Raw genomic sequence first — 20,236 nt, forward strand, 5'->3', positions numbered from 1 at the left:
TGTAAAATGAGCTGGAGAAGTAAATGGCAAATCACTGCAGTATCTTTGCCAAGAAAATCACAAATGGGGTTATGAAGAGTCAGACATGACTAAACAAGACCTTGCAGCAATATGTAAATGTTAGTTATTATGAGTATTATTTTACAGGTGAGGAAATTAAATCCTAGAGATTACTTGCCCAAGGACTCAGAATGAGTAAGAGAAGTGAGAGTTGAACCCAGGAACACAGGCTCTAAATCTAGTGTTCTTTCCACTCTCAATCAATCAAAATTTATTAAGCACCTATTATGTGTCATGTATTGTGTTAAGCACTGGACATACAAAAAGGGGCAAAAGACAGTCTCTGGAGGCAGCTAGGTGGCGAAGTGTATAGAGCACCGGCCCTGGAATCAGAGGACCTAAGTTCAAATCTGGCCTCAGATACTTAACACTTACTAGCTGTGTGACCCTGGGCAAGTCACTTAACCCCAATTGCCTCACAAAACAAACAAACAAACAAACAAAAGACAGTCTCTGCCCTTAAGAGCTTACGGTCTAATAGGGAAGATAACATGCAAACAAATACATACAAAGCAAGCAAAGTACAGGATAAATAGGAAGTAGTTAACAGAAGGAAGGCACTGGAATTAAGAAGAGGGTTTGGGGGAAAGCTTCCTGAAAAGGCAAGATTTTAGGTAGGACTTAAAGGAAGAAGGCAGAGACTAAGAAAGAATTTCAGGAATAATGGACAGCCATAGAAAATGCCCAGAGCTAAGACATGGCTTGGGTCCAGAGACTTGTTTGTGCAATGGCCAGGAGGCTGGTGTCACATAGAGTAGATTGGAGAGGTTGTAAGAAGACAGGAAGGCAGCCAGGTGGAGCAGTGGATAAAGCACCAGCCCTGGATTCAGGAGGACCTAAATTTAAATCTGGCCTCAGACACTTGACACTTACTAGCTGTGTGACCCTGGGCAAGTCACTTTAACCCTCATTGCCCAGCCCCGCCCCCCCCCCAAAAAAAAGAAGATAGGAAAAATGGGAGGGGACTAGATTATAAAGAGCTTTGAACAGGTAACAGAGGATTTTATATTTGACCCTAGCAGCAATAGGAAGCTACTAGAGTTTATTAAGTAGAGGTGACATGATTGGATCTGTGGTTTAGGAAAATCACTTTAGTGGCTGAATTTAGTGATGGAGTGGAGTGGAAAGAGACTTGAGACAGGCAGATCCACCAGTGGGCTAATGCAATAATCCAGGCATAAGGTAATGAGGACCTGCACCAGAGGGGTGGCAGTGTCAGAGGAAAGAAGGGAGCTTATGTGAGAGATAGTGTAAAAGTGAAATCAGGCTTTGGAAACAGATGAACTGTCGGGGAGTTGAGAGAGGAGTCCAGGATGACTTCTTATTGTATCACAGAGGAAAGTTTTGTTAAAAGGAAAAGAAAAACAAAATAACAATCCTTTAATGAGTAACCATTAGTCCCAAGTATATATGTGAATCCCTAGCTAGATTTACACATATTATCATAGTGCTGAATTATGGTCATCCTGAATATGAAGGCTCCTCTGGCAGAAGCCTTTTCTCCCACAAGCCCTGTCTTGACCTGCTGCTCCCTGACTATTGAAGTGGAGACTTTAAAAATAAAAACAAAACTCTCTCTTTCAACTTTAAGCCTTTCATTGTAGTGTTTCCATGCTGTGGGACAGCCAACTTATGCATAAGTTTCATAGACCAGCATCTTTCTATGATGAGGGCAAAATTTTCAGAGTCCTCCTTACCCAGATTCCCACTACTCTCGCCTCATAGGCCCTTCCTTTTTCCATCTGCCCTGTAACTGAACTTTCTTTTACTTGCGTCTCCCTCAATTAGTGTGGGCTCCTTGAGACCTAACACTGTCTTGATTATTGTTTTTTGCATTCCTAGGGCTTAGCACAGTGCTTGGTACTCAGTAGGTGCTTAATAAATGCCTTTTATTCATTCAGTGCTTCCCAGGTAGCAGCCCTAATACCTTGAATTATACACACTTTATTTTTGCCAGTTACTCAAAAGGAAGGATAAGTAGGAAGTAGGAAAATATCCTAGCACCTACCACATTTCTCTGCTTCCTCTCCTCAGGTTGGAATTTTGATTCTCTAAAATTACACCTGATTCTGCATAGAGAGATCATGTAAAATATACCAAAGTATGTTATATAATGCTCTTACATAATGTCTTTACATGCAGTAAACATTTTATGCCTCCGTCATTCATGGGCATCACCCCCAGAATACACCTATTATGACTAATAACCTCACTAGTGATTAACCTAAACAAGCTGGTCTAGTCACCATTCAGATAGTTCAGGTTCTTCTGCTGTGACTCGCTGCCACCTCTGGATGTTCTGTCTCTCTACTATTTATAGGAGAGAAATTGACTTCAAGAACACTGTCCAGTGGTCTGTGTTCTGGGCCTAGAGGTGCCAGTTAGTTAACAGAATTGTCTGATGCCTCTAGATTGAGTGCTATGTGTAGCCTCTTGAGGCTTCTCTCTTATTCCAATTAATCAACAAATGTTTATTAAATGCCCACTGTGTGCCAGGCACTGCTTTAGACACTGGGGATATAAGTACAAAGAATGAAACAATCCCTACTTGTAATAAGTTTAGGGTATGTAACGTGTGTGTGTGTGTGTGTGTGTGTTTGTATGGCATTAAGTCATTTTTCAGTTATGTAGGACTGTCTGTGACTCCATTTGGGGGTTTTCTTGGCAGAGATCCTAGAGCGGTTTGCCATTTCCTTCTCCTGCTCATTTTACAGATGAGGAAACTGAGGCAAACAGGGTGAAGTGACTTGAGCAGGGTCACACAGCTAGTAAATATTGGAGGTCAGATTTGAACTCACAAAGATGAGTCTTCCTGGCTCCAGGACCGGCACTCTATCCACTGGGCCACCTAGCTGCCCCATACGACATTAATATAAATAAATACAGGGGCAGCTAGGTGGCGCAGTGGATAGAGCACCAGCCCTGGATTCAGGAGGACCTGAGTTCAAATCCAGCCTCAGACACTTGACACTAGCTGTGTGACCCTGGGCAAGTCACTTAACCCCAATTGCCTCACCCAAAAAAAAAAAGTGATGGAGAGAAATGTAAGAGATCATTAAAGTTTAAAAAAATAAATACAAATATATACAAAGTAGTTAAATATAAAATAGTTGAGGGGTCCTAAAAGTTGGGGAGGGAACCAGGAAAGGCTTAAGGAAGAAGAGCATGTTTGAGCTTCACCTCATATGAAAAGAGGGACTCTATAAGGTGGAGGTAAGGAAGTAGAATGTCATAGGCATGGAGGACAGCAGATGCAAAGGCATGGAGAGGAAGACATGGAGTGTCATGAATGAGGAAAAGAGAGATGGCCATTTCGGCTGCACTACAGAGCTCAAAAGAAGTTACATCCAGTGAGATTGGAAAGATAAGTCAGAGCCAAGTTGTGTAGCTCTTTACAATCTAAACAGAGGACTTCATGGTTTATCCCAGAGGCAACATTGGAGTTGATTGAGCAGAAGAGTGACATGGTCAGATCTCTGCTTAAGGAAAATTATTTTGGCAACAATGCAGAGGAGTTACTAGATCTGAGAGAGATGAAGCAAGGACACCAATTAGGAATCTGTTGCAATAAGGAGACAAGAATTTATAAGACACACAGGCTCTTACTGTGCACTTACTTTGCACTGTGCAAAGTGCTGATAAAATAAAATATAAGCAAAAAGAAAGGCAGAGCCTGGCTTCAAGGAGCTTAAACTCTAATAGAGGAAGATAACATACAATAGGAAACTGAAAAGGGGTCAGGGGAAGGTATTCCCATGGTCGGGGGTGGGGGGAGCATGGTGTTGAAGTCCCAAAAGTCAGAAGCACAATCAGGAGGGGAACCAAGGTTGGTAGGAAGGGCATACTCTTCCCCAAAATGGAGGTACCAGAGGAATTCCCCAATGAGAAAAAGGTGCTGGCACGGTGGAGGAGTATTCAAGGGTAAGAAGCCTGTAGGAGAGGATGAATATTCCTGGATGAGGAAGTCCCCAGAACTGAAGGAAGTTCCAAGGTGAGACTGCAGCTGAGGCATAGTGTTGACACTGAGAAAGTCAGAAGAGCTTGAAGGGGGAAATGAATGAGGACCGCTGAGCTGTATGGGTGGGGTGAAAGGGTCAGATGTGAGAGATGCTGTGAAGGCAGGCAGGAACAGCAAAAACAGACAACTGACTGGCTATGCGGGTTGAGGGAGAGTGAGAAATGCAGTATAATGCTGAGGTTATGAACCTGGGAGACTGGAAGGATCTTGTTGTTTGTCCTTCGTTCCCTAAGAGGACCATGACATTGGGGAGGTGATGTCATGACTTGCAGTGAATTAGATTTAAGTGAGGGAGGGCTGTGCAAGGTTACCACCTTACTCTCTTCTCCAGGGCCATCTGGGTCCAGTGACAAGATAGATATCAGGATGACTGGAGATGCCCCTGGATGTTTAAGCCAATGGGGGTTAAGTGACTTGCCCAGGGTCACACAGCTAGTAAGTTTCTGAGGTGAGATTTTAATTCAGGTCCTCTTGACTCCAGGACCATTGCTCTATCCACTGGATGGTGATATCATGGCAGTTATTGAGTTAGCCCTGGAAGTAGTTCATGTTCTCTAGTGGTCTGCTTATAATGGGATTAAGCTTCATGGAAAATCTTTCCAGATTGCCTCTCCTCTGTGATAGATTCTCTACTGGAATTGCCCCCATGACTTTCCTTGAACGGCTATGATTCTGTTCACTAGGTGCCCTAAGTAGGAAAATCCCAGCTTGCATCTTGCTCTATATTTAAAATGGGAGAACAGCAAGGAAAGAGGAAGGGCAGCTCAGAAGGGATTGAATTGACTTTGGCACCTAGTACAGTGCCGGGCCCATAAGCACTTTCTTTTTTTCCCCTCCAGGCAATGAGGGTTAAGTGACTTGCCCAGGGTCACATAGCTAGTGTCAAGTGTCTGAGGCTGGATTTGAACTCAGGTCCTCCTGAATCCAAGGCCAGTGCTTTATCCACTGCACCACCTAGCTGCCCCCTGGGCACTTTCAATGTTACTGGAGATTCTATATAATTGTGTGCAGGTACAGCTTAAAGGGGTCATGGTAAATGAATGATTCCTCTATTTTACAAACCTACTGTTCACTAGGTTGTTCATATTGCTCACTACTATCTAGAACTAGACTTGGAGTCAAGAGAGACTTAGGTTTGAATCCCATCACCAACTCTTTCTAGGTGGGTGAACATGGAATAGTCACTTAAACCTTTCCAAACCATAGTTACCTACTCTATTAAAATGGAGAAAATACTATCTACAAGGAAACCCTAACAGGTTTTTTGTCAATCTCAAATGAGTTAAAACATATGAAGTACTTTGTAAACTTTAATGTACTATATTATGATTGTGGCATGCATTCAGATTGGTAGGAGCCCACTGGACAAATGAAGTTTCCGTCTTATCTTCCTGTAGTGTAGAGGTCTGATAATACCCTAAAAAAAAGGTCTAATGTTGAGAATCAATGACTGCCAAGAAAACAATGAGCCAGCATTTGGCAAAATGTATTGATCTACCTTGTTTCACCTATGTAGGGTTCAGGTATCTACATTCATCCTAACTGTCCCAGTTCTTTCTTTATCCCATGGCCCAGCATTTCCTCCCCCACAGGAGACTCTGGGTTCAGGTAGACTGGTATTCTCTCCTGATGCCTGGTGGGTTAGGTTTTCTTTAGCTTGTTAGCATTCTTGTCTGGAATGTCCAGATTGAGTACAGCTAATGTTTAAGGTTTTCCCAAATATGAGTAACATTCACACAGAGGTCCTCAATAAGTAATATGGCTATCAAGCATGGAGAAGCATTATATTTCATCTATTATGGCATAAAGGGAAGGGAACAAGCATTTATTAAGTGCCTGCTATGTGCCAGCACTTTAAAAACATTACATCACGGGGGCAGCTAGGTGGCGCAGTGGATAGAGCACCGGCCCTGGAATCAGGAGGACCTGAGTTCAAATCCGGCCTCAGACACTTGATACTTACTAGCTGTGTGACCCTGGGCAAGTCACTTAACCCTAATTGCCTCACTAAAAAAAAACAAACAAACAAACAAACAAAAAACATTACATCAATTGATCTTCCCAACATACCTATGAGGTACATGCTATTATTATCCTTATTTTACATATGAAAAAACTGAGATAGACAGAAGTTAAGTGATTTGCCCAGAGTCACACAGCTAGGAAGCTGAGGCCATATTTGAACTCTGGTCATCCTAACTCCAGGCCTACTACTCTATCCATCATTGTTTCAGCCTGCAGGTACCATGAGTCTTAGAGGAATGGGTCCCAGTTACTCAAGAGGAAGGAGACAAAAGGGGGAAATGCCCTAGCATTTAATTCAGAGAATCAGGATTTTCCAACTAAAAGGGACTTAGTTTCACAGTATGCTAAAGGTAATAGGGGACTTTAGTTCTCATCTAGACCAACCTCATTTTATAGGCCAAGAGAAGAGAGGTAAATTTTCCTAGGTCCAAAAGCTAGTCAGTGGCAGAGTCATGGACAGAAAGCTGGTTTACTCATAAAACAGTCTTTTCACAAAACCACTTTGGTGTGTGCAAGTCTATTAGGCTGTAGACTAGGGCTTGTGAGTTATTAATTACAGGGCACAGCTTTCTTGAGTCCAAAATGTCTCCCCACCCCTCACCTCTGATGCAGATTCCTAGGACACAATACAAGCATCCATACAAAAGCAAAATGAGAGCAAAGAAAAACAAGAAATGGTGGCCCCTGGTGGAGAAAAAATGGCACTGTGGATGTGAAACTAAATCAATCAAGGGGCAGCTAGGTGGTGCAGTAGATAGAGTACCGGCCCTGGATTCAGAAGGACCTGAGTTCAAATCTGGCCTCAGACACTTAACAATTACTAGCTGTGTGACCCTGGGCAAGTCACTTAACCCCAATTGCCTTAAAAAAAAAAAAGAAATGGAACTAAATCAATCAATAAGCATTTATTAAGTACCTACAACATGCCAGGCACCGTCCTGAGTTCTGGTAATACAAATACAAAGAATGAAACAACCCTCTACCCAACCTCTATGTCCATGACATACATGCTGGTGATGAACGTGTGACCTTCCTCCCCTTTATCTGCAAATCTAAGGAGAAACCGTGGGTACAGACCATACTGGGGGAAATGGCTACATTAAGGAATCTGACTTCATGACCACCAAGAGCAGGTTTTTACTTCTAGACAGAAGAAGTTGAGGACCCACAGAAGCATGTGTGAATGCCCTAAGTAGGAAAATCCCAGCTTGCATCTTGCTCTATAGGAAAGAGGAAGGGCAGCTCAGAAGGGATTGAATTGACTTTGGCACCTAGTACAGTGCCGGGCCCATAAGCACTTTCTTTTTTTTCCCCTCCAGGCAATGAGGGTTAAGTGACTTGCCCAGGGTCACATAGCTAGTGTCAAGTGTCTGAGGCTGGATTTGAACTCAGGTCCTCCTGAATCCAAGGCCAGTGCTTTATCCACTGCACCACCTAGCTGCCCCCTGGGCACTTTCAATGTTACTGGAGATTCTATATAATTGTGTGCAGGTACAGCTTAAAGGGGCCATGGTAAATGAATGATTCCTCTATTTTACAAACCTACTTCTTAAAGGCACTGAGACCCATTTCTTCTGAAAAACTTTGAAAACAATTAATGTGACAATTAAAAATATGAGAGCCAGTTTCCAAGTGATTTAATCATTTTATTAATAGGCTGGCAGGTTACTAATAAAAGGAGGGCTTTTGGCTGCTCTCTCTCAGAACAAAAGACCCCTAATGGCTGTGAGGTCACAGTTCATATACCCTTCCTGATCACAGTAGGTCCATCACATAGCAATCAAAGATAACTGGTTTATAACAATCAGATCTAATTGGTTGACATGACTGGAGGTGGGTTATATTAAAATGAAGTTCTTGGATAAGTGATTCAGGTCACTCAACTCTTGGTAAGATGACATCAAAGAAAAAAAAATGTAGCACACCCCACCCTCCAAATAGTTTCCATCTAGAAGTGGTTGTGCAGGTTAAAGTCCTTCAACTATCTAGACACAAGGATCTGTCTCCAGCCAAGGCTCCTTTTGTAAGTTTGGCTTGGGCTTGACCCGGATGAAGATATTTGATGGAATCTCTCAGGGAGATTATGTCTTTTATTGGCGGGGAGCCGGGGGAAAGGGAGAAAGGACTAAGAAAGAAGGGGAGATCGCTGGGTGCCCCAAGATATCAATTATGAATAATCATTTCTCACACTAACAAAACAAAGTTTTACAGATTTCACCAAGGAAGAGACTATTTTTAATATGCTGAAATATTAGATAAGAATGGTAACAAATTCTGTTAGTATAGAAAATTCCCAAATGAGGAAACTGAGGCAAACCGAGTGAAGTGACTTGCCCAGGTCACCGAGCTAGGAAGTGTCTGAGGCTGGATTTGAACTCATGAAAATGAGTCTTCCTGACTCCAGGCCCAGAGTTCTATCCACTATACCGTGTAACTGCCCTTTCTTATTGTTGACTTCATATTAAATGTGAATTCATGAGCTCCCTCCCGACACCCCCAGCCTTAGATGTTATCCTGAGACAGATCTTTAGTTGAAACACACCTGTAAAAAAAAAAAATTAAGAAAAAAAAATCTGTATCAAAATGAATTTTACAGGAAGACCTTTATGGAGTTTGTTTTTAAACTTTTTTTTCCCCCTCTTGCTTTCTTTACCTTTTGTAGGATGGATGATGGCCGACTCTTGGACTATCTTATGAATCATGATGAACTCATGGAAGAAAAAGTTGCTTTCTACATCCGAGATACCATGGAAGCCTTACAGTATCTACACAATTGCAGGGTTGCTCATTTAGACATCAAGGTAACAGGAAATATGGGCTAGTGACTGGCTCTGTGATTGCACTGATACAGATGGGGTAATTCTCTTCTACCAGGACAGGGCGGCATCTTCTCTGTAACTTATAGCTGTAGAAAACTGCCTAAAGCAGAGGCCATCATACTCTAGAATAGGTCCAGAACCAATTTAAAGTGTAATTAGGAAATATTTAACAAAATAAACTAAATCAATCTGTAGCCCACAGGGACCCTATGTATGGTTTAGTGGCATCTGTTTCTATTTGAGTCTGACACCACTGGCTTAGAGTGCTGACTTTCTGAGAGTCAAGTAGCCAGTACATTTCAGAGGTAAGACTTGAACCCAGACCTCCTGGCCTCTGAGGCCAAGGGCCAGAAAAAAGAAATGACCTCAAAATTCAACTCGCACAGCCATTTTCCTTAACAAACATGAATTACAATTCAATTTGTTTAGAAGGATCAAAATTCCAATGAATATAAAAGCTGGGAACTGAATCTGTATTGATTTCATCAATCCATAAACATTTTTTTTTTCTCTCTTTTTTTTTTTTGGTGAGGCAACTGGGGTTAAGTGACTTGCCTAGGGTCACACAGCTAGTAAGTGTTAAGTGTCTGAGGCCCAAGTCCTCCTGAATCCAGGGTCGGTGCTTCATCCACTGCACCACCTAGCTGCCCCATAATCCATAAACATTTAATAAACACCTACTATTGGGTAAGCACTGTGCTAAGTTCTGGGGATACAATACAAAAAAGAGGCAAAAGATAGTCCCTGCCCTCAAAGAGCTTAAATTCTACCAGATTCTTTTCTAGACCACTGAGATCAGTTTCTATGTGTTTAGGAAAATTCTTTTGAAGTATATTATTATAGAATGTTAGAATTCGAAATCCATTGCCTATATTTTACAGAAGAAGAAACTGAGTTCCAGAGCACCTAACACAATTAGTCAGTGATAAAAATAGACCAGAACCAGGGTCTCCTAACTTCTTTTCCATAGGGCAGCTAGGTGGTACAGTGGATAGAGTGCCAGGTCTGGAATCAGGGACACCCGAGTTCAAATCTGGCCTCAGACCCTTATCAGCTATGTGACCCTGGGCAAATCACTTTACCTGTTTGCCTCAGTTTCCTCATCTGTGAAATGAACTGGAGAAGGAAATGGCAAACCACTCCAGTATCTTTGCCAAGAAAACCCCAAATGGGGTCATAAAGAGTTGAACACAACTGAAATGAAACCAACAAAAATCTTTTCCACTATAGCATGCTGCCTCTCACATGTAAGCCACTTCTAGTAATGTCATCTAGAAAGTAGAAGGAGAAATTGGGGAAGGGCTCAACTGACTTCCAATGACCTGGATCACCAGTCAACATTTTTTCCCATAAAATATTGTCCTAGTCAAGGAAAGAAAGAAGTACATTGTTGATAGGGTTAAAATCTCGTGGCCTGAAAGCAGAGATGAAATGGAGGGAGACTCAAACATTCAGACCCCAAGGGTAAAGCAGCAGCCAAGGAGGAGATGAGGGAGCTAGCTACTGTTCTCATTCATTGTTTATATCTCACAGTTCTTCTGCCAGCAGTGAATGTTGGAATCCACAGCACTTAGCACAATATTTGGCACTTAGAAGGTGCTTGGTAGATAAATGCTTTTCATTTGCTGAACCCCAGCCTATGCCACAGTAGTAGATCCATCTAGTCATGGAAGCCAGAGAGGAACCAAGAGTCACAGGTTCAACCTTACTCTGCTAATAATCATTCAATGTCCCGATCCTTTCTCAAAAAAGGTATACCCTTTCTGAAAGAACTAAGGTTCTCCCATGGAAGTTGGTAGGTAGAGTGCTGGTCCTGGAGCCATGAAGACCCGAGTTCACTTACTAGCTGTATGACCCTGTGCAAGTCACTTTACATGTTTGCCTCAGTTTTCTCAACTGTAAAATGAGGGTAATAACAGCACCTGCTTTGTAGGAGCTAAATAAATACTTATTCCCTTCCCTTCTGTCCCACTCCCCAACTTTGGACCCTCTGAAGACTGCAGAAAAGTGTAAAAGGCATGTATTTCAGTGAGCCTGGAGTCAGAAGACGGGCTCGACCACTTACAACCTGTATGACCTTGGGCAAATCATGTCACCTCTCTGGGGCTCAGTTTCCTTATTTGTACAACGAAAGCATTGGACCCAGTGACCTCCAAGGTCCCTTTCAGCTCTAAATCTATGATCTTGTAATTTAGTTTTGTTCAATCTTCTATCTACCTAAGGTGTAACTTTGCTGGGGGAGGAGTTTCCAGCAGGTTTTGTCACGGGGAGGAGGGGAACAACAAGGACACATATAAATCCAAAGTGGGCAGCTAGATACTATAGCATACTGGGGAGTTCAAATCCTGCCCGACTCTTGTATTAACTGTGTGAACCTGGGCAAGTCACTTAACTTCTTAGCCTCAGCTTCAGGATCTATAAAATGGGGATGATAATAATAGTACCAACCTCTGAGAATAGCTCAAATAGGAAAGCACCTGGCACACTGTAAAGTGCTACATAAATGTTAGCTATCATTGTCATTATTGAAATTCCAATTGGAAAAGCAAACTTTTCTCCTTCAGTCACACTTTCTCATTGCTCTGCAGCCGGAAAACCTGCTTATTGATTTACGGATCCCAGTGCCTCGAGTGAAGCTCATTGATTTGGAGGATGCTGTCCAGATCTCAGGTCATTTTCATATCCATCACTTGCTGGGGAACCCAGAGTTTGCTGCCCCGGAGGTGATCCAGGGCATCCCTGTCTCCTTGGGCACAGACATCTGGAGCATCGGGGTCTTGACCTATGTCATGTTGAGTGGTGTTTCCCCCTTTCTGGATGAGAGCAAGGAGGAGACATGTATCAATGTATGTAGGGTGGACTTCAGCTTCCCCCATGAGTATTTCTGTGGGGTCAGCAACACGGCAAGGGATTTCATCAACGTGATGTTACAGGAAGACTTCCGGCGGAGGCCCACGGCGGCCACCTGCCTCCAACACCCCTGGCTGCAGCCCCATAATGGCAGCTACTCCAAAATCCCCCTGGATACCTCACGACTGGCCTGCTTTATAGAACGCCGGAAGCACCAAAATGATGTTCGCCCAGTTCCCAATGTCAAGAGCTTCATTGTCAGTCGAATGAACCAAGGAACATAAGCCTGCTCCCGAGATGCACAGTGTGAGCAAAAGCAAGGCAATTTTGGGCTGTAAATAGTTCTGTGTTAAACCATTTGACTTCCTGAAGTTCCCCAGATTGATGTACCTCATGCACCTTTTCCCAGTGGTTATTTAGTGTCTAAACAACAGTAAAACCCACCTTGAATCTACGAGTTTTCTGATAGTCGGCTAGTTACCCTCTCTATAAGGTTCTTCTGCAAAAGCAAGGAATAAGCTAAGTATTGGATTTGTGGAAAACAGGAGGGCTGAGGGTGGGGAAGGGCCCGCATGGCTACTTTCAGGTGGACTTAGGTCAAAATGGAAAATAACGAGTTCCAAGTGGAGTCTTAAGTGGAGTCAACTGAAGCTCATTAGAGTGAGCTGGTACAGAACTGAAAAGGATTCTCTTTTCGTTGAAATCATCAAATAATAGAGGCGGCCCGTCTGTCAAATGCTCCAGTTTAGGTGTCTTAGATATAATTTCTTAATACAAATATATGTGAACATACATTAGAATATATCCCACCCAGGTTCCAGAGTTTTATGATGTATGTGTATATATGTAATGTAAAATAGATATAGCTTTAAAATCAATCACCAGTACCTTTCTGTGCTAGAGTTAAAACAGTTATTTGTAGAAGCAGTAAGTCGTTTTGACTTAAGCACAATTAGATGATGGATTTTTAAAAAGTATTTTATAAAACCTTGTACAGAAATCTTTTACCAAAATCAGAGGAATTGATGTTTCCCTCTCCCCCCAGTATCTATAAGTTCATGACTTTGCTTCCAGCTGAAGGTTTATTCAATGAACACTGAATTGTGTCTATCTGCTGTTTCACTGACATCTCAAAAGTTATCTGGTAGAGAAATCTTCCAGAGAGCTTGGTGAGCAATGGAACTGAAAATGTACATGTTCATTCAAGGATAAAGAGCAAATCCAGGGGCCTATTTTTATGCCTCCAACTGACTTTGAAATAGGTCCATGAATATAATATGTTCATTTGATATGGCCATTAGAAACCTTTCTTACAGTTCTTATCCATGAGGAAGCAGAAGTTTTTAGTTTCTTCTACAGAGATGCATCAAACACTGGGAAGCTTCCCTTGTATCCTTATCGATGCTAATAGCAGTCTGCTAGGAGGAAGCAGCCATAATTCTTTCTTGGAAGGCCTGGGAGAAGCAAAATTCCTAGGGAAATGGGTGAGAATGCTCTCTCTGTGTGGACTAACTACCCTTTTGGTTCCCGGATTTCCAAATGTTACCAGAACCAGTTTATTTGGGGGGGGGGGGTAATAGAGGGCACTCATTCTGAGAATCTGCCCTCTCCTGAGCAAAAAATTCCCCTTAGCATCATGTAAAAAAATCAGACTGGAGGACACCCAGGGAAATATTTAAATTTGAAGTCATGAAGCAAAGCCCCACAGATCATCCAAAGGGAACATTGTTTTTCTAGGGGCTGCAAGGGATGTTAACCCTTAGCTCCGAGCATTTCTCTGAACTCCTAAAACCAATTTGAGAGCTGATGCAGCTCTCTAGACTAGAGTATGCTCAGAACAAGGCTATCTTACTAATTGCCCTTTCTTCCATAGGAGAAGCAAAAAAGTGCTAAAATCTGAGTATTTTTACTCTAACTTTATATGAGATTTCACCCCATACTTTCCAGGGTGTCTTTTAAAATGTACAGTCACACAGCTGACATTTTTAAGCCTAACTGAATTATCTGCCCAAATAAGATTTCCCAGCATTCCTTCTCCCTTCCAGCAGGAAGGACTCAAATCATGCAGTACAGGGAATGCAAGAAGATCATTTGGGAATGGTTCCCTGGCATCCATCTGCATGTTTGGGTGGGGAAAAATATTGAAAATCAAACCTGAACTAAGATAATATCCAGATACCATTCATCTCACAGTGGATATGTAGAATTAACAATAAATCACTGAATGTTTTTCAGAGTATTAAAAGAAAACTTCTTCATCTACCCTTCCCTGTCTCCGCACTATCCCTAAAACCTCCCAAGTTTATGTATTAATAAATTAGTAAGTACAAGCAATAAGACTAGGTAGCACTTAGCTTTTTTGGGATTAACCAAATATGTGTAAACCGACTCTGACTGTATTTGTTTTCTAGTTTGTGAATGGCCTTGGGTCACCAATTCAGATGCCTTGGAAACTATTGACTTGCTCTATATATACTCCATTCAAACACAGACACCCACAATTTGTGATCTTTAAAAAAAAATCATCTAAATTCCTAAGACCTCCATAGAAAAACATCAATAGAAAATATATGCTGGACCCTAGCCTAGGATTTATTTTGCAAAGGTGAGGGAGAATAACTTCATTGTAGCATGCCAAGTAGGCATCTGTAGGGTTGGAGAATCATTTACATTTTCAAAAGATGCCATGCCATTTGGTTTATTTTTCTTTCCTTCCACCTAGAACAGATGGTCAGAAGACCTCTCTTGAACATCAACATCAACAGAAATTATTGTGGCCAGACAAAAGATAGCCTAGTATTGGTTCTAAAAAAAATGCAGATTGGGTGTGATGGCCAAAGAGTTGGAGTTAAGGAAGCAGTGGGAAGGAGGAGTGGTCATTAGCAATATAATCAGCTATAGGAGAGGCATCCATATTTTATTAGCTTTGTGATTGCCCTGGAGTGAAGTTTCCTAGACTGCTCCATAATAAATGACTGGAAATGTTCAAATGAAAGCATGGTGTGGTGGGAAAAAAGAACATAGACTGGGAGTCATAGGAACTGAGTTCAAACCCCACCAGCTCTGTCATTTACTCCCTCTAAACATTAAAAAGGCACTTAAGGGGCAGCTAGGTGGCGCAGTGGATAGAGCACTGGCCCTGGAGTCAGGAGGACGTGAGTTCAAATCTGGCCTCAGACACTTAACACTTACCTCTCTAGGTCTCAGTTTCTTAATCTGGAAAATGATCAGATTGAACTAAATGACCTTCTAGCTCTAAATGTATAATCCTATGAAAAGGTAAGGTCATGTTGGGTGCCATTGTTAATTAAAGCCAAAGCATAATTACTGATCTGAGTAAATATGTATATGTATGCATGTACATATATACATATATTTATGAATGTATACATGCATACATATATATATCAGAGGCCCCAAGGGAAACTGAGGAATTATCCATTGAATTTAGCCAGAGAATTCCTGAACAGGGGGGAAATCACTACTATTCATAGTTCTCTGCCCTTCTAGAGGGTGTGGACTGGCTTAGATCCAAGGATTCTCCAAATTAGCCTTAAATAAGAATCAAAACCATGAAATCTCAGACCTGTTCCGTCATTTTTTTTAAAAAGTGGATAAAGGAAAAATAGAGCTAAGTAATACACCTTTGCTGTATCATGTAGGAGACACCTACAGTGAGAGAAAGAAAAAGTATTTGAGACCATTTCTTTGTAAGGCTAAAACCAATTACCATATTTTTACATAATTACAACATCAAATAGTATGAATTCTAATACATGTGACTACTTTATTGGATTCATCATTCATACCAACCAAGACCTAGCTGTGCCTGCCCTGAACCAAAGATATTTAACAGAATTCCTAAGGAAGGAGGAAAAATTTCACTTCTGCCAAAATTGTACTAGGCCTTGAAAATAAGTTTATTGAATGTGGCTAATAAAAGTGTCCCATTCAAATAGGCTACTCAAGTTCTTTTTAAGCTAAGATTGTCCAAACTGGCTTATGCTCATTGGGTAGGGGTTTTGTTGTTGTTACCATAAGCATGAAAAGGGTTAAGGTTGGGAGGAAAGCATAAAGGTAAGGGGCAATTTGATAAAAATTAATTTAGGATAGTCTGTCCCTTTCAATCTAGTCTTAAATTAGTGAGCTACCCATTCACTTAAAATGGATAAGAAAAGGTGAGAGTGAAATTGTAGGAATTAGGAGGGTGGGGAAAGGGTGTACTTTTTGACTTCTCAGTCACAAAACAATATAGAGGAAGGGAGGGAGCACAAAAGGAGAAGGAGAGATGTTGACTTTGGTGCTTTGTGGTCTAGTTCAAAACGGTTGTGCCTTGCAGGGGGGAGGATAAGAGATACTGAAAATGGTCATTTTTAGCTTTCCTGAATTCTTGATACATGGGCCTTGCTTTTCCCAACGGAAGGAGAAAGAGGGGAAATCTGAGCCCAGGGCAGAGCCAGGAATTCTGTGGTTTCTCATTTCAGTGTGAATCTTGACTTCGTCCTTCTCTGTAAAATATGTCATGGAATCCTTCTGCCCTGAATGTAGCCCATAGGCAAAACAGAGATGGGAAGGGGGGAATGGCTTATTCAATCTCCTAGGACTGTTGACAAAATATACTAATCATATCTGAAACAGACTTTGGATAAAGCGCTATACACTGCCAATGCTGACTGTTTTATTGCCCATTTCAAACAAACCAACCTCTAAAAGTTCTGGGTTTTCCAATATTTGACTCTTCAGGCATCATTTGCCAGCTTATGAGACTGGATTCTCCTGCAGGATTCATAGATGAAAATATTAAATGCTTGTTACCTTACTATTACTTAATCTTATACAGGAACAAATAAGTCATCAGTTAAAAGAATCCATTGCCTGGAAAGATGGGTAGGGGAGCTGCCCTAGTGAATAAAATCCATCCTCAAGAACCAAACACCACCCCTTTTTCTTCCCAAGGATTTTGCTTTAGAGATATGGTGGCCTGACTTCCTCTGCTATCCTCTACTTTCCATACCTTACTGTCTGAGTGATTGCAAAATACAAGGAGTTACCAACCATTGCAGAGCTTCACTTGTGTTTCATTGGTAACTACCATCCTCAGAGAATCAAGGGCACAGGTGTAGAGGATATAGATGTCACTGTGGTTGGGGTTTCAGTGGGGAGGAAGGGGTTGGAATCTGGAGGCAACCAACCCTTTTGAGAGTAACCTATTGGAAAACAACTTCCTGTGGCCTAAAACTGCTTATACTTGCTAGTCATTCCTGGATCCTTGCCGATTGGAAGGACTCTAAGCTTGGGTCCTTGAGACCCTATGGGAACAAAGGTATCATAAATGAGAAACGTGGTGATTTCTGTGTGTTTACAAAAACCTTTGCTCCATTTTTGCAATCAAAAGCCCCTGCCAATGAGGGGAGAGAAACTATGACTCCAGCTGCCCTAATGGCTGGGTGGCACTGCCAACAACCACTCACTCAGGGTGAATGGTGACTGCTGCTGGGTGAGTGGGAAGGAATGTATACACCATTCATTCCACTCCCTAGATATGAACTCCTACAGGGAGTCTGGAATAGGTAAACATATTTGTAGGCTTATCGGTTTTTTTGTATTTATTTGTAAAGCCGTGTTAGGATTTCCCTTAGTTTTCTAAAAAAAAAATCTAGGGACCATTTAAAAATTGTAAATAAAACCATGGGGAGGGGACAGGGGAGATGCCCCTGACATTCACATATGCACCAAAAAAAGAAAATATTATATTAATACTTGTTCTTTAAGTACTATGAGATCTTCAATTGTTTCATTAATTGTTATTGTGAATAAAATTTTCCCAGAGAGCCTGGAATCTGGGCATAGGTATCTGGATGTGTTTTTTTTTTTTTAAAGGTTTTTGTTTGTTTGTTTTTAAGTGTGAGAAATCTGTACAGGAACATAGAAAAACTGGCCATGTTTTCTGTGATACGATTAAGTTTCTTCCTCACTTTTAACAACTTAGAAGCTAGAGGAGGACAAAAAACAATCATTTTAAGATAATTTCCAGTCATCAAAGACCAGTGTAATGGCTCCCAATAGGAGCCATTCTACAAGGGACATACTGACACTGAAACATTCGACTGATTCAGTTTTCCTGCCAATTTGCTCACTGGTAGATTCAGAAAACAAATCTAGATCACGCTCCAATCTGGACTTCATCCTTTCTGCTCTATCAGAAAGCCATTATTGTGGAAAGTGAGGGTAGGGAGGGGAGATGAGGGGAATGGAGTGAATGGCAAGAGATAGAGATCAAGTAAATAAAGATAATCCCATATCATGAGGCTGAATGTCTCTATCTAGCCTGGCACTAGCTGGGCATGTTGGCACTCAGTAAATCCTTGACTGACTAATTGATCGATACTGCCATCAGTAATAGATCCACATTTTAGAATGCTATGGTGACTGTTATCCATGCCATCCATCAGAAGGCTAAGTCTGTGCTGTCATTGTGGTCTTTGAACATGAAGCTAGCAAAACCAACATCTCACTCACCAAACTTAAGCCATATCTCTCATCTCTGTGTCTCATCATTTTTTTTTTAATTTTTGTTTTTTTGACCCTGGTGCTTTGACTTCAATATTTGCCAAACAGTTCAGTCTGCTCTGTCGGGGGAAAAAAATGACTGGAAGGTAGAACAAGAGTGAGAGATGTGACAACTCTGAACACATTTCCTTCAGAATGAGAGCCAACTACCAAGGGAAGGTACAGGTTTGAGGAAAAACAGATGGACAAAGACTGATCTGTATCGGCACGCACATGAAGACAGTGTGTGATATCTATGTCGGTGTTAGAGTCCATATGCAGAATATATCAGAGAAACATAAAGCGAGGCCGTGCAGTGGAATGGTGACGGTTAGTCAGACAACCTGGCTTCTCATCCCAGGCCCACTGTGCAGCCCTGGGCAAGTTGTCCTTGCCTCCCCAAGCCTCAGTTTCCTCATCTGTAAAATGGGGATAATGATACTGGTACCTACCTACCTCACAGGGTTGTTGTGAGGATCAAATGAAGTGATGTGAATGCCCTATAGAAATGTAATCTATTATTATCATCAATTTACAGAGATCACTTCATCTCTCAAGGCCTCAGTTTCCTAGTATGTAAAAATGAAGGCGTTTGGCTGGATGAACTCTCTACGGTTCCTTCCAGCTCAATAATCTATGATTTTGTGCTCCTTGACCTACAAATTTCCAGTTCGGCCAATGTTCTAATTTGGAAAATAATGTCTAGTGATTTAAAATCACTATGAACTGATTGGAGCTAAAGAGAACCAACGAACTACTGCTCAAGTGGGAGCTAGTTATTTACTTTTCAAATACATCAAAGCAAGGGGCTCCAAGCCTAAGACATCCCAGTGACTTTATTGTTTGATTTATTCTACTGATTGGGGTCAGAAATAGCTTTGCATTTGAATTATTAATAATTTATTTTGCAGACACATAGTGACAGTTTAGATTAGTCAGGGAGAACTGGATTCAAATCCATCTTCCAACACTTAACTTGCTGTGTGACTCTGAGGAGTGCCTGTGTTTGTGGAGGGAATCCTCACACTGGGATTTCCCTCCTTCCACTGATAAAATCCCTTATCTTCAGACCCTTCAGTGAATGCCAAGTTGGTTCTGGGAATTTGAGGTGGGCAGTTCTGAATATACATATAAGAGGCTTATCTATGTCTAAGGAGGTTTCTCCATATGGACCATAACACATATACATAGAAATACACTCAATCACATTAGACTTTGTTAACAATCAATTAAAAAAAAAAAGGAAAAACAACAATGAAAAAATGCCACTCCACAGTATTGATCAATAGCTCAATATTTTCAAGGTGCAAAAGAATTCCACAGCCTTAATTATTTCAGTGTCTTGCTGGTCTGCCTTAAGTGTATCTTCTGTTTTATGGTAATTTTTTTTTTCATTTTGTATACATACAATGTCGTTTTGTAAAGGTAGGTTGTAAATATTTTATTTGTAAGTCAGATCCCTCATGTGTCATGTTGTAAAGTGGTGATCTGATGTCATGTTTATGATTAAAAACAGTCAATGTTACAAGCTGCAAATGAAGCTTCAAAATGTACATCTCATGTGTTACTGCATTCCTATAAATATACTCTACTAAAGATGCTGTTTCTGGTTTCCTTCTGTTGGGCGGCTGGTTGGTTGTTTTTCTCCTGATTAAAAATATGTATATATTATAAATATATATAAATATAAATATAAAAGCAAGGAATCCCACTTTCACGTAAACATTGTGATACAGTCCTCCCTGGCCATCACTCACATATATCTCTATCTTTATATCTATCTATTTCCCTACTTAAAGTGAGAATGAAAGTGGGGGGGGGGAAGGGAAAGGCAAAGAGGAGAAGGGAGGGGGGGAGGGGAGGGAGAGAGTGGGAGGGGGAAAGGGGGAGAGAGACAGAGACAGAGACAGGGAGA

General features: G+C 41.4%; 1 protein-coding gene across 10 annotated transcripts in view; it reads left to right on the forward strand.

Moving 5' to 3' along the window:
* Positions 1–19,917, forward strand: part of KALRN (kalirin RhoGEF kinase) — a 991,119-nt gene extending 971,202 nt beyond the window's left edge. For all 10 annotated transcript variants that reach the window (XM_043992602.1, XM_043992601.1, XM_043992603.1 and 7 more), the window contains 2 exons: positions 8,766–8,904; positions 11,511–19,917. In XM_043992602.1, the coding sequence (XP_043848537.1) occupies positions 8,766–8,904; positions 11,511–12,056 (685 nt within the window). In that variant the 3' untranslated portion in view covers positions 12,057–19,917. The remainder of the gene's footprint in view (positions 1–8,765; positions 8,905–11,510) is intronic.
* Positions 19,918–20,236: the final 319 nt, after the last annotated feature.

This window comes from Dromiciops gliroides, chromosome 3, assembly GCF_019393635.1.
Source record: "Dromiciops gliroides isolate mDroGli1 chromosome 3, mDroGli1.pri, whole genome shotgun sequence".
Classification (NCBI taxonomy): Eukaryota; Metazoa; Chordata; class Mammalia; order Microbiotheria; family Microbiotheriidae; genus Dromiciops; species Dromiciops gliroides.